Source organism: Nicotiana sylvestris, chromosome 2 (assembly GCF_000393655.2).
Source record: "Nicotiana sylvestris chromosome 2, ASM39365v2, whole genome shotgun sequence".
In the NCBI taxonomy this organism is placed as follows: Eukaryota; Viridiplantae; Streptophyta; class Magnoliopsida; order Solanales; family Solanaceae; genus Nicotiana; species Nicotiana sylvestris.
Window position 1 is genome coordinate 139,826,623 of NC_091058.1, and position 14,104 is coordinate 139,840,726.

The window sequence follows — 14,104 nt, forward strand, 5'->3', positions numbered from 1 at the left end:
CTCAGAATTCGATTCCGGGCATACGCCCAAGTCCCATATTTTCCTACGGACCCTCCGGGACCATCAAATCATGGGTCCCGGTCCGTTTACCTAAAATGTTGACCGAAGTCAACTTAAATCCATTTTAAAGTCAAAATTCATCATTTTTCACAAATTTTCACATAATGGCTTTTCGGCTACGCGCCCGGACTGCGCACACAAATCGAGGCGAGACTGAAAGAGGTTTATTAAGGCCTCGAAACACAGAATTCATTTTTAAAACAGATGATGACCTTTTAGGTCATCACATTAATTAGGGTTGCTTAGCATGAGTGTTGTGAGCCCGAGAGACTGGAGAGATTGATGACTGAATGAGGTTAATGGCCTGTTGTGAGTGATATTTATGGGATCGGGTTGCACGCTACAACATGCTTTATTGATTCATACTAGGATTTGGTTTAATATAACGCTTGGGATGGATCGGCCCCTCCGGAGTCTGCACATCTACAGTGGGTGCAGTTGCTATGGATTTTTGGGCTGGATCTGCCCTGGATTCATTTGCATTGGGCTGGATCTGTCCTTGATTCATTTATGTTTGGGCTGGATCTGCCCTTTACAATACTGAGTGACTGAGTGTGCTGAGTATTGAGCATAGTGAGTGAGAATACGAGACATTGAGATTGAGTACTCTAAGAGTGTGAGTACCTGAGTACTTGTATGCATGATCGGTCTGGAGCCCAAGGGGCTCGGGTGAGTTTCAGGTGTGTATCAGATGAGTTTGGATGGTTTTAGATTTACTGGTGTATTCCAGTTACTGGTGTTCACAAATGTGACACTTGCGGCTAGATAAAAGATTCTAAATCGGGACTTAGTTTATTTTATACAATTTTTCAACCCCAAACTCTATAGAGGCAATTTTGAAGAAGATTTTCTTCCAAATTCATGGGTAAACATCTTTAACTAGAATAGATTTGTCTACAATATGAAAATTTCATTCAATTACTTTTGAACGATAAATTTAGCCCCTGGATTACAGGAAAAAGAATCTAAAGAGTGGCCAAAAAAAGGCGAAATAAATAAAAAATTAAAGGAGAGAATGCACATTAATCCCAAGCATAATGACGTCTTATCTATCTATACTATATTAAAAGCATGAAGGCCCTTAACGAAATATCGTTCACCATTTTTACCCTTTAAAATATAGAGTTCATATTAGACAAAATAATAATTTAAGTATTTCATTAATATTTAGAAATAATTATTTAATTAATTCTCTTATAATTTAGGAATAGTTATTTAAATATTTTCCTATTATTAACGGTCTAGGAAAGTTAATAAAATTTTGCCTAAATTTTTGCCTATTCATTTTACTCCCTACGGTGGAGTAGTTAATAACTTTTAGTTTTTGGAGACCATTTTTGTAGTTAAAAAAATTCTGCCTAGCCTAAATTTTTGCCTTTACGTTCAACTCCCTATGTTGGAGCATTAAATGTGTTTATTTCGTAGTTAATACCTTTTATGCTTAGGAGACTCTTTTTTGTAGTTAAATTTTTTTTGCCTAACCTAAATTTTCGCCTCCTGTTCAACTCCTTATGTTGGATTATTAAATGACTTTATTTGTAGTTAATACTCCCTCCGGTCCAAAATAAGTGATTTTTTGGATGTTTTCACACTGATTAAGAAATCCATCTTTTAACATTAATTAACAATGGAATTGACCATATTAACCTTTACTATCTCACATAAATACTCCTAACACATATTCCAACGCTATTTACTCCAAGGACAATATAGGAAAAAAATAATTAATTTATTCTTGAAATCTGGAAAAATCACTTATTTTGGACCACAAAAAAAAGTCAAAAAATCACTTATTTTGGACCGGAGGGAGTACCTTTTAGTTTTATGAGATTTTATTGTTGTTAAATTTTTTTGCTTAAATCTCACACGCAATTTCCTTTTCTTTTAGGTTAGGAGTCTTTATTATTTGATGAAATTCACAGTACCTCTTATACGCGTGTACCTAATCTCAATATGTAAATATACTTACTACAAGTTATATTTAATTATAAAATAAAAAGTTTAAATTTTTGAATTTGATGAATGTTGATCATGTATATAGCTAACTCAATAAAGGAAGAAATTGTACCCCATAAATTTCCACAACCATCATTCAATATGTTCAAATTAAACTTAGTTCCAATTCTATATGTTTAACTTTTCAATTTTAGCAAGAATACATAGCTTTTGAAGATCTAAGAGTTTTTCAACAAAAAAAAAATGAAAAGCGATTTTCAAATTCATTTTAATAGACAAAAGACAATCTTCTTTCTTTCTTGCGCGCAAAGTACATGTTGTTATATTTATTTAATCAATAAAAATATATATGAACTATTATAAAAGCATATGCCTCAGAGCTACATATTAGTAACACCTTTAGCATTTAAAAATAAATTTCAAATAGGATAAAATTAACATTTAATTATTTTTCTCAATATTAAATGATTGAAGTATTAACTTAATTGTCCATTTTTATTGATTACTACATAACGAATCATTATATACATGGTTATTAAGACAAAAGCAATATTCATAAGATATTCTAATTTCAAATTACTAACATATTTTCTTTTGTATACATTAATTTAATTTGTTACTTCAATAAATATTATGAGACACGATCATGAATAAATGAATATAATTCATTATATGAGTGTCAATTTCATGATCAATATTTATTATTTTTGAGAAGTCAAAGTTTTACTTAATATTTATTTTGTGAGTAAAATCATGCTTTGAGTGTTATTTATATATTTTTGTATAATTATTGTCATTAATATAGGGTACACCCGCAACACGGGTAACCTAAGATTAGTTCTATAAACTTTCAACTGATGGAATTAATTGTATGGGCCAACCCAGCATGCATAAAGGCCCAAGTAAGAAGATATGGACTTGATTGTCGTTACAGTCTTCATTTCTAGAAGATTATGAATTATGTTCGAGAAAGTTACAGAACCAAACATTCTTCCACAAAATTTGATATTCAAGAAAAGATCAGAAAAATCTTGAAGTTGCCGGACTCTTTTATTTCCTCCTATATATAACTCACTTCTCTTGCGTTCCAAATCAGCAAACATCTAATAACAATCGAAGCAATCTCCGACTCTCAAAAGCTCTCTCAGTCAAGAATGTCTCTTATCCCAAGCATTTTAGGCGGTCGACGAAGCAACGTCTTTGATCCATTCTCTTTTGACATGTGGGATCCCTTTGAAGGTTTCCCCCTTTCCAGCAATTTGGCCAATGTCCCCAGCTCGGCTCGCGAAACCTCTGCCTTCGCCAACGCTAGGATTGATTGGAAAGAAACTCCAGAAGCGCACGTTTTCAAAGCTGATCTTCCGGGGTTGAAGAAGGAAGAGGTGAAGGTGGAGGTGGAAGAAGGCAAAGTGCTGCAGATTAGCGGAGAGAGAAGCAAAGAGCAAGAAGAGAAGAATGACCAGTGGAACCGTGTTGAAAGGAGCAGCGGCAAATTCCTTAGGCGATTTAGGTTGCCGGAGAATGTCAAGATGGATCAGGTGAAGGCTAGTATGGAAAATGGTGTGCTCACCGTTACAGTTCCCAAAGAGGAAGTGAAGAAGCCTGAGGTCAAAGCCATTGAGATATCTGGTTAAATCTTTCTTTCCTTACACATTGCAAGTGTCTCTCCTCTGTTATAGATTCATAATGTATAATCTGTGTCTCTGTGAGCTATGCTCCTTATAATGTAATCTGGTTGGTGATCGGGTGTCAAGTTTGTTTGTGAAAGATGGTTGTAATGTTACTATAATAACACTTCTTATTTTATTGTTGTATCAATTAATTTGTCTATCATTCACATATGAGATTGCTTCGTGAGTTGTGCTTCGTGGCTGCGCCTGAATCATCATCATCAAATGCGCTGCAGCATCGATTGCAAACTACAATTCGAGTTTGTCGAGTCTGAAACAGAAGCACCATTACAAATCGTACATGAAGCTAGTGATTTTTCTACTATATAGAAAAGCCTTGATGGTCGGCCAAGGACAAAGTGGTAATTTTACATTGCTAATTTTAATTTTAATTTTTATTGATCTGATAATAGTCGTGTCCTTCCTCACTGCAAGCTTCTTTCAATTGTACTTTGTTAATCATCCACCATTGCTAATCAGTTCTTGATGCAATCATCCTCCATCAGCATTAGACATTTCTAGCCTTTTCTTATCCTTCGTATCCTCTTTTAGGAATTCGCATTTCCTTATCTCCAATTAGACTTGGAATACAACTCTGTGTTTCCCAATTTGGGATAAACTTCATCTGCTACTTCTTTCTGAACGAACCCTTTGAGCATCAAGTACTGACATGTCATAAAAGGCTTGTTGGTCGGTCACGGGCATAAATGTTATTTTACTTTGCCATTTATTTTTATGTATAAACTGTGTGGCTTTTGCCCCCAAATTGAATTGCCACATACCCCTCTCTTTTTTTTGTGGCTCTAAATCTTCTACAGTTTTTCCGTCCATCGTGTCTGGGTTTGTTATTTGTCATTTAATTTCAAATAGATAGTATTTTAGATATTTTATCTATTTCTCTCTTTTGCCTTCTCTTTCTCTATTCCTATATCTGTATGTTTCTTTCTTCAATCTCAAATTCTAGCTTCTTCCTATGGCGTTCATCTTTCAAAGTGTAAGCTCTTTATTTTGGTGGGTTTTTCTCCAATTCATTTTTTGCTAACTGAATGTTTACATTGGATTTTTTACATACATGTGAATATTTTTTTCGTCAATTTTATACTATACTTCACTCTCAGATTGAATTTCCCCAATTGAGCAATACTCACAAACGCTATATTGCGAGGTATTTGGATGCTCTTTTTTTTTCTGCGTAGGCTCGTGCTGAAAGATATACTAAAGTTGAAGCTGCTCCAAGTTTTGAGATTCAGTATAGTCTATACTTTTTGTCACGGTAATTAAATTATGTGATCTTTTTGTTCTATTAATGTTGTCTTTTGAGGTTTATTGTTCTCTTTGTATTAAATAAACAAAGTATGTTTTCTGCTTTAGCGCTACAAGAAAAAGAATTGGAACTATTTTTCCTTAATGATGTGGTCATCAAAGTATATATTTTTAAACTCCTTCAAATTGCTCTTCATATAAGGGGCAGAGATGCATTAGGTACTACGTGTATGCTTTTGGGTTTTATTCTCTTTTAGATCAGATTCAGTTATAAGCGTTTGATTTTTTAAATATTCAAATTCACTTTAGGACCATGCATTATATATCGTAAATGGTAGAATGTATTTTCAGTACCATCTCATACTTTTGATGTCGGATAGTCGTGCAACAACATATATTATCTTGGCATTTTTAGATTGTGTCTCCTAATACAAAGAATTTATTTGTATTGTCTATCGATTTCTGTTTTGTGTTTCATTTTATGTGAGGATGAGGCTGTAACATTGCCTCACAGTCAAATTAGCGATTGATTAATCTATTTTCTGTACAAACATTGCACATATGAATAGTCCTCCACATGCCTAGGAGGTAGCAATATGGTGCTCTATTACATGCAGCATTAGCTACCAGATTTCTCTCATTATCTGCATTCTTCCTGTGTTTCTCCCTGTCCTTGCCCCTTATTTTGCCCCATCGTTTATGCACTTTCTGTTTAATAAGAACATTAGAGAAGGCATCGTTGTAGAGTTCTTTTTATCCAGAGAATAAAGTTGGCTTTTGGTGAATATTGACAGAGAATGTGAATTGCAGGAAAGTTGGATGAAAGGCAGACTCTAGAAGAAGCTTGTTGGATTTTTTGAAGAAGTTGGGGACCTTCCGTTCTATGCGATGCAAAGGTTGCCACTGTTGTTTTCTGTATTAGGTATATGGTCTCTTTTTGTCCAGTACAAGGTACTTTTTTTCGTGTTCCTGTAGTCATTTTTCCTCATCTTATTTCTCATTCTTGAGGAAGCATATTTTTAAGATAAGAAGTTGAAACTTGGAGACATTCTAAAAGATGACACGATAACTTAATCTGAAGATAACTAATAAGGTGGAAACCCAAAAAATAAAATATTAAACATTCCATATAGATGTTGCTTCCCGCTTCTTACTTTGCTTATTTGAATTTTTATTGTTGCCTTTTTGTGAATTTTCTAATGTGTAGCCATTTTAGTATTTTCTGCACGAACTTATGGAATTGTTTAAGCCTTTTAACATTATTGAACTACCTGACCAGCTGTGAAATAATGACCTTAACTTTAGGAAAGACCAAGTAAGATTTGTTGTATGAGGAAAAAGACTAAATAGTAGAATGGATGGCACTGACCAATGAATCAAAATGAGGGATATGTTAGAGATATAACATAGCCCCCGCATAAATGATATACATGTATTAATCAAGACACTAAGCACGCAACAATATTAAGTTCTATCTATTATGCTTAAGGTGGGTATTGATATTCTAAGTACCTCGATACAAAGCTGATAAACAATTTAGGACTCCCAAAAAATTGTAAATCAACCATTATGGGGTGCTCAAATGTGGTTGATAGTGTCTTATAGCTATTGGTGATTTACCTTAGGTCAAAAAAACAAAAAATCTTGAAATAGATTCGGTGCGCAGAAGTTGAGCGATGAATTGATCGTTAATTTGGTAAAATTTTAGATGTTTGGAGCATTATATGAGTAGTAGAAAATGATTGCATGTCGTGGATTTGTTTATGTTGTTTCTTGAATATACTAATAAAAGAAGAGAAACAAATGCTGCTATAATAAGTATCATGCTGAATTATTTATTTGGTTTCTTTGAGTTGGAAATGAAAACGAGAAATGGCTGAAGTAGTTTGGTTGGTATTAGTGTATCAGGTAAATTGAATATATAAGATGATTGCTTTTTCTTGATTGAAATGTTATTTGAGCAATTTTGAACAACTCAAGTGGGTAATCATTATTAGACCTCCGTTATACATCAGGTTATTCATGCTAAGCTAATAATTCAAGATGTGTATTGTAGTATTAATTTTCATGGTTACCAGCTTCAGGCAAGCAGCAAAAGATTAATTAACAAGAATTCCAAGTGCAGTACTTAATTGTATGGTTTTATTCTTACTTGCTATTGCAGTAGAGCTATAGTGTGGTCTTTCTATCACGTGTTACTTACCAATATTTAATATGAACATCTTTTTACTAAAAAATCAAATTTGGAATCAGCTAACATAGGTTTCTTTGGCAGGGACACAACAATGATGTTGAGATTGTATGGTGTTGTGGGTGAAGTATTCACATTTGAGAGGAGAAAGTATCACCGGCTATATTATTATTTTTGTTGGAAATTCATTTTGCGGGACAAAATATTTATGGGTGAATTGTGTTAGATGCAGAGAATTTGCATGAAGAGCTTGTAACATAGAACATGCTTACCAATTATAGTTTTAACATATAATTTCTTCATGTGCCAATAGTTTTATTGTAGACTAAAAAAAATTAAATTACAGTACAAGGAACACATCTTATCTTGTCATTGTATAAATCGTATATATGTAAAAAGATTACTTTATGTCATTTTGCGAGCACACAACACCCACTGAATCGATGTTTTGTTAAATTTTGTACAACTTGGATAACTTTTTCCGTTTCCTAAATGTATGTGCTATATAGTCTGAAGCAATGACTGTGCAATATTATTTATATATGAATTATTAAATGTACATCTTTCTGTTTCTTCTTTTGTCGTTCTGCAAATTTGTCTGCCCAATATCAGTACAAAAGTTATCAAGATTAATTAACTCTGTTATATAAACAATCAAAATAAGAATAAGTATTCCAGCTATTATAATATGCGGGCCATAATCTGTCTAGTCTGCATTATAAAACCTCTAAGCGATCTGCACAATCACCCAAGCCAAGGTTCGCACCTTCCTCTTTGTAGCTGATTTGCATATTGAAAATTCCTTGAATAATTAGGTAACTAAATCCTTGCGCCATCCAGGGATCTTAGCTGTATTATTATTACCAATTTCCAAAGAATTAATATGATTATAGCCTTCGAAGACAAACGATTAAGATTCAAGACAATTAGCAAACATTCTTTACTCCAGATTATAGCCACAATCAGAAAAACTGAACATTTTAATGCTATCATGTTGTGCATTGTGATTTATGCATAACTCTCACTCAAACGTGGAGGATTGGCACTTCACTAGTCCCAATTCTGACGTCCGCTTTACCAATGAATTGCTAGCGCTATCATTTTTTATTTATTTTCAGTACGATTATGTTCAGACCAGCTTGTGTGCCTCTCGATTAATTCTATGGGACATATATTACCTCCCACCAACCACTATCAATAGGTGGCAGAAAATTTTATCCACCAAAACTTAAATACTAGATAGGAAGAAATCACCTAGTATTTTGCCTTCATTGGAATTTGAACTTGATATCCCATTGTTTTCACTTAACAATGTATAATTCTTTTAAGTCGACATACAGTATCCACCAAAGACTCTGAAAGGATGTACTCTTCTGGATAGCAATTTTGAATTTTCTAGGTAAATAATTACATCAGTAGCTTTTCAAATTTGATACAATTTATAAGTTACATACTTCATTAATTTTGGTAGTGATTATTTGAATATCTTTATTTTGACAGGGAATGTCTTGTATATTCGGCTCAATAAAAATTAAAATTATTAAAAAATCCTTAAACTTATATTGTAAAATTTATACAATAATATGACACATAAGAAACCTTGTGACTTTGGTCTAGTGGTAAAAACAAGTGCATATTGTGTGGATTAGGCACTCAAATTCTTTCATAAAATCATTAAAATGAAATGAGTACATAAATAGAAGAGGAAAAATTAGAATTAAAAAGAACGGTAAGTATTACTTTAACGAGAAAGAAAATTTATTTATTTACTCACTTTTTAAATATCAAAAAGTTATGATCTTTTATTAATAATAATTAAAATATATATTATATATAATAATATGTTACTTCATTTTTTGGGGGACATACAATTGGTGTTCAATTTTCGCCGTCTCTCTAATTTTTTCCCTTATCTCTTGCGAGTATTAGAATTGTAAAAAAAAAAAAAAAAAAAAAAAAAAAAAAAAGGACTCTTAAGAAAGCAAAAAGTTATTAGGGAAATTGCAAATTTGTTTTATTTTTCTCTTGTGAAATAGGAACTATTTCCATCATTTAAAAATGAGAAATTTTCACAAACCACTATTATTTAGTGGTTATTAGCTAGTTGTAGCTACCATTTACTATATTACTTTCTATAGCTATGTTTTCAGGATTTTTAGAGTGTATTTGATGTATTTAAGCTAATGTATTCATGAATACAGTAGTATTTCTTGGCGTGAAATAGGGGATTACAACTAGACAGATTATTGTATTCGACTATATTCGCGATATGTATTTGTGAATACAATAACGTAAATGACGCAATTCATGGTCTATTCAGCTGTTTTTAAACAGATAGTGAATCAATTAACATAATAGACTCCTAATATAACTCAACAAACACAATTATAACACACAAAATTTGTATTTCCAGTTATAAAAAAGATTCTCAACCGAAAAACACCTCAAAAATATAGCAATCTTCAAAGAAATTATATAATTACATTGAATACAGTTAAATATATAAAAATACATTGAATACATGAAGTATAGCAGGTCATCTATAGTGCAAAAACATATGAATACATACTGCAGATACATTTGAATACATATATACATCTGAATACATAAACTATATTAATTAAAAAATATATATGAATATATTCATGGAATATAGCGAGACAGTGAATACAATAAAATACATGGAATACAGCGAGATACATTGAAATACAATGAAAAAAAGATAACGAATACAATGAAATACATAGAATACAACGAGATACATTGAAATGCAATGAAAAAAAAGGTAACAGACTCTTCAAGTTGCTCATCCCCAAACTCTGTCCTCTTTGTTCATATTGTAATGATGATTGTGGAAACAGATTTGGCAAAGCAACTGGATAATGGAAAAGGCTTGGCCGGGACAGTGGCAGATGTGAAGGATGCTAACAAAAGAGGGGCATTGTTTTTGCTGCTAGAGAAGGCCAGACTGAGTTCTGCGAGTTCTTGGTAGAAGAGTTGAAGATTGATGTCAACACAAAAGATCTGGAAGGTATTTTCTACTGAGCAACGACAATCAAAATGGGGTGGATCTTCGTGATTTCCTTTCAGATTTCCCTCAATTTACCTTTCAATAGCAGATTTCAAACTTCCATATTTCTCTCTAGGGCTTGATTTCGACATTGATTCAGAACCCCAGCCCACTGACAATGAAAATTTTGCGAGACAATGGAGATGAATCAGTGGAGAATCGTGGTTGTATTCATAGAGAAAGACTGGCGTTGAGAGAGAGGGTGGAGAAAAATCTGAAAGAATTAGAGAGAAAAATAATACAAAAAGTATTTTATGGCTTAAGGGTAGGAGGTAATCTTAAATAGATATTTGCCTATAAAAAGTAAAAGGTAGCTATGGAATATAATTTTTTAAAAGGGTATTTATTTAAAATAAATAAGGTATCAACCTTTGCTATAGGAGGTAAAAATTCCTTTAAAAATTTAGGTTCAAATAGTAGGGGTGGGCATAGTTTGGGCAAACCCGAAATCTGAATTTTTTGGATTTTCGGATTTAATTTATAAAAAAATTGGATTTTGGATAGGATATTGGATTTGGTACTGCAGATTTTTGGATATCCGAAAATCTGAAATTTTATAGTTTATATTTAATTCATTATTCATATGCCAATAGGAACAAGTCCAATATCCTAACCATGAGACACAATCTCGTATATTGATTACTAAGTTACTATCACAATACTTTCTATCTGGACATGATTTTACTATTGGTACTTCTTATCGGCCTTAGTAATATCTTTGTTATTTTTCCTTGATGTTGATTTTATTTGAATACTTTATTTTGAAGATTGCGATGGAAATAAAGATTTTTTAGGCAATTTAATATGAATACCTCATTTGGATATTCATTATAGTAGAAACAAGAAACATTACAACTTATAAGCTCAAAACCGAAAATTCAAATTATCCAAACTGATTAATTCGAATCCAAATTTAAAAAATTCGATCCAATTCAAGTTTATTTGAATTGGATTTGGATCGTCATTTCTTCCATTTGAGAACCAAAAATTCAAATCGAAATTTTTATATCTAATTAGAATTGCCCGAACACTCGTCCCTATCAATATTCCGCCCATTCTTGGTCTTTCACTCATATGGATTTTTCCTTTTTATATTCCCCCTCCTATATCCATTAACTATAAATTGTAATCCCTTAATAGGAAGAACATAGAACGCTCTGGAAGTCTAGAGAGATCTCACTTGTTCCAATATCAATAGTTATATCGAGAATATCCTAGATTGCGCTCGAAACTCGATAAGTTCCTTGGTCCATTTCTTTTTCCTTCCAAAACTCCCACCTATAAATAACACTGGGCAACGTTTTGGTTGTCGTCAAACAATTCGAATACAACAATCAAGTACCTTATAATTTCCAGCCTTAAGCATCATCCGATTATCATCAGTCAAGTCCTCGTTCAGATAAAAAAATGTCTCTGATTCCAAGCTTCTTTGATGGCCGCAGGAGCAACATCTTCGATCCATTCTCCCTCAACATATGGGATCCTTTCGAGGGCTTCCCTTTCTCCGGCACGGTCGCCAACATTCCAACCTCTACTCGTGAAACCGCTGCTTTCGCGAGTGCTCGAATTGATTGGAAAGAGACCCCAGAATCCCATGTCTTTAAGGTGGATCTTCCTGGAATTAAGAAAGAGGAGGTGAAGGTGGAGGTAGAAGAAGGAAGAGTTCTACAAATTAGTGGCGAGAGAAGCAGAGAGCAAGAGGAGAAGAACGATAAATGGCACAGCATGGAGAGGAGCAGCGGAAAGTTCCTTAGGAGGTTTAGGTTGCCGGAGAATATCAAAATGGAAGAGATTAAGGCAACTATGGAGAATGGGGTGCTCACTGTGACTGTCCCAAAAATGGAGGAAAAGAAACCTGAGGTGAAGGCCATTGACATCTCTGGTTAAATAACAGAGGGCGCGCGCTCGGTGGCTGCTGATCTACTTGTACTTTCGGAAGTGTACAGTGTCTTGTTTTCTAGAAGTCTTGTTTTTAGGAGCTTTTAGCTCAAAAATGTGTCTGTATCATCATATTTGTATGCTTGTGGGTGTTTTACATATACACTTCTACTCTATGAATGTAGTAATTTGTGTGCCTTTTCTGTTAACCGCTTATTTACTGTTTCGCTCTCTATACGTATACTTGTCATTTTTAGTCCGTGCAAAGCTAGACCCAATTCCAGAAATTGAAGGTTGCAAGAGTATTTGAAACTCGACGAAATAATTATTTCTTACTTCTGACTTCTATTTTACTTTTATTAACGAGGTGACTAACGCACAAACAAAAACGTAAATATATAAAACTTTACCGAGCAATTATATTAGGTAAATGGTATTGGATAGATCTTTGCACATTGCAACAATATTTTCATTTCATAAATAAACTTTATTGTAATGTATTTAAAATGTGACTTTAATGGTCTTTTCGTCGAACATTTACGGCCACGCAATGTCATCTTTTAAGACCCTTAAATTAAATTACCTAAAATATGAATCCATGATCATAGATAAATAAGTTAGTTAGAAGTGCAAAGACAAAATTTAACTTAGTAGCGTATCTTTGTCTTTTCCAGGCCACCTTTATTTAAAAGAAAAAAACTATTAAGAAATTTCAATTATATCATATTGGCTACACCTGTATTATAGTATAAGACATAAAGATTCTCGTAATTAACGACATTATATAAAATAGAATAATGAGGAATTCTATACTAATGTTTGTAGATATTTATTCAAAATTGAATACCAATGAATTGAAAAAGTTTCTCAGGTCTTCTTTTTATGCGATACTCTTTTTTTATTTACTTTGTACCAAATAAAATGGCATTTTTCTTTAGAAAAAAAAAACTAATTTTAAACTTCTCAATTTAACTTTAATATGATTATTTATATCCACACAAATATGTATATATATAATATGTTTTGACACAAATTTCTTTACTTACATATTTTATTTTATTAAGCGTTTATTTTGGTAAGATATCTAATTTATATGTTTGATAAGAATACAAGACAACATCAAAATACTCCCCCATATAATAAATTTCCATGTTAATTGTGTTGAAGCAAAGCTCAATCCAAATTAAGCATACCAAAAAACTGAAAAAGTTTACTCACATTCCCTTTTATGTCATACTCTTTTTTATTTACTTTATACAAAACAGAACACTACAAGAAAGTGGAGATATGACGACATTTAATAAATGTCGTATTAAGCTGTTTAAATGTCACAAATTTATTTACCGATATTTAATTTATATTTAGATCGAATGTCGTTAATTTCAATGTCGGTAATTTTCCAACATTTAGGTAAATATCGGTAAGAAATTATGACACTTATTTTATAACATTTAGGTAAATGTTGATAAGAAATTTACGACACTTACTTTGCAACATTTATGTAAATGTCAATAAGAAATTTATGACAATTAATTTATGACATTTAGGTAAATATCAGTAAGAATGTTACGATATTTAGTTTACAACATATAAGAAATGTCACTTAAAATTTTCGACAATTAGATTAATGTTACTAAAAAAATACGACATTTACGTATGATCTTTACAAAATGTCGTATTGAAATTTCTAACATTTTGGTAAATGTCACTAAGAATTGTCACGACCCGGATTTCCCACCCTCGGGAGTCGTGATGGCGCCTACTAATGTGAGCTAGGCAAGCCAATTTTTAACTGCTACTTCATTAACAAATTACTTCTTTTGACAATTATCAGTAATATCATGAAAACAACGGAATTAAATAAATATGCGGAAGACGTAAATTAAAGAAACTGAACAATAATGCGGAAATCAACATATGTCTCTACCCAAGAACTGGTGTCACATTACTCACGAACTTCTAAGAGTACTAAATACAACCGTTTAAAAGAAGAATATAAACTGTTTGTCTCGGAAA

The 14,104-nt window shown here is 32.5% G+C and overlaps 2 protein-coding genes and 1 long non-coding RNA gene across 4 annotated transcripts; all 3 read left to right on the forward strand.

The window, feature by feature from the left end:
* Positions 1 to 2,957: 2,957 nt before the first annotated feature.
* LOC104241491 (18.2 kDa class I heat shock protein-like) lies at positions 2,958 to 3,834 on the forward strand. The gene has a single exon (XM_009796430.2). It carries the CDS (start codon positions 3,171 to 3,173, stop codon positions 3,648 to 3,650), a length of 480 nt encoding a protein of 159 aa, XP_009794732.2. The 5' UTR covers positions 2,958 to 3,170; the 3' UTR covers positions 3,651 to 3,834.
* Positions 3,835 to 4,559: 725 nt separating this feature from the next.
* On the forward strand, positions 4,560 to 7,553 carry LOC138886538 (uncharacterized). 2 transcript variants are annotated; one of them, XR_011405496.1, is made up of 3 exons: positions 4,560 to 4,959; positions 5,760 to 5,871; positions 7,225 to 7,553. It is a non-coding gene; the product is annotated as an uncharacterized lncRNA (long non-coding RNA). The 2 variants fall into 2 exon arrangements; XR_011405495.1 differs by having other exon boundaries at positions 4,580 to 4,959; positions 5,760 to 5,900.
* A 3,802-nt stretch (positions 7,554 to 11,355) lies between these two features.
* On the forward strand, positions 11,356 to 12,276 carry LOC104229251 (17.8 kDa class I heat shock protein-like). The gene has a single exon (XM_009781855.2). It carries the CDS (start codon positions 11,618 to 11,620, stop codon positions 12,095 to 12,097), a length of 480 nt encoding a protein of 159 aa, XP_009780157.1. The 5' UTR covers positions 11,356 to 11,617; the 3' UTR covers positions 12,098 to 12,276.
* The last annotated feature ends 1,828 nt before the right edge of the window (positions 12,277 to 14,104 follow it).

Bases quoted from the DNA above. Each gene is read 5' to 3' on its own strand.
- LOC104241491 (XM_009796430.2), top strand. From the start codon at position 3,171: ATGTCTCTTATCCCAAGCATTTTAGGCGGTCGACGAAGCAACGTCTTT.
- LOC104229251 (XM_009781855.2), top strand. From the start codon at position 11,618: ATGTCTCTGATTCCAAGCTTCTTTGATGGCCGCAGGAGCAACATCTTC.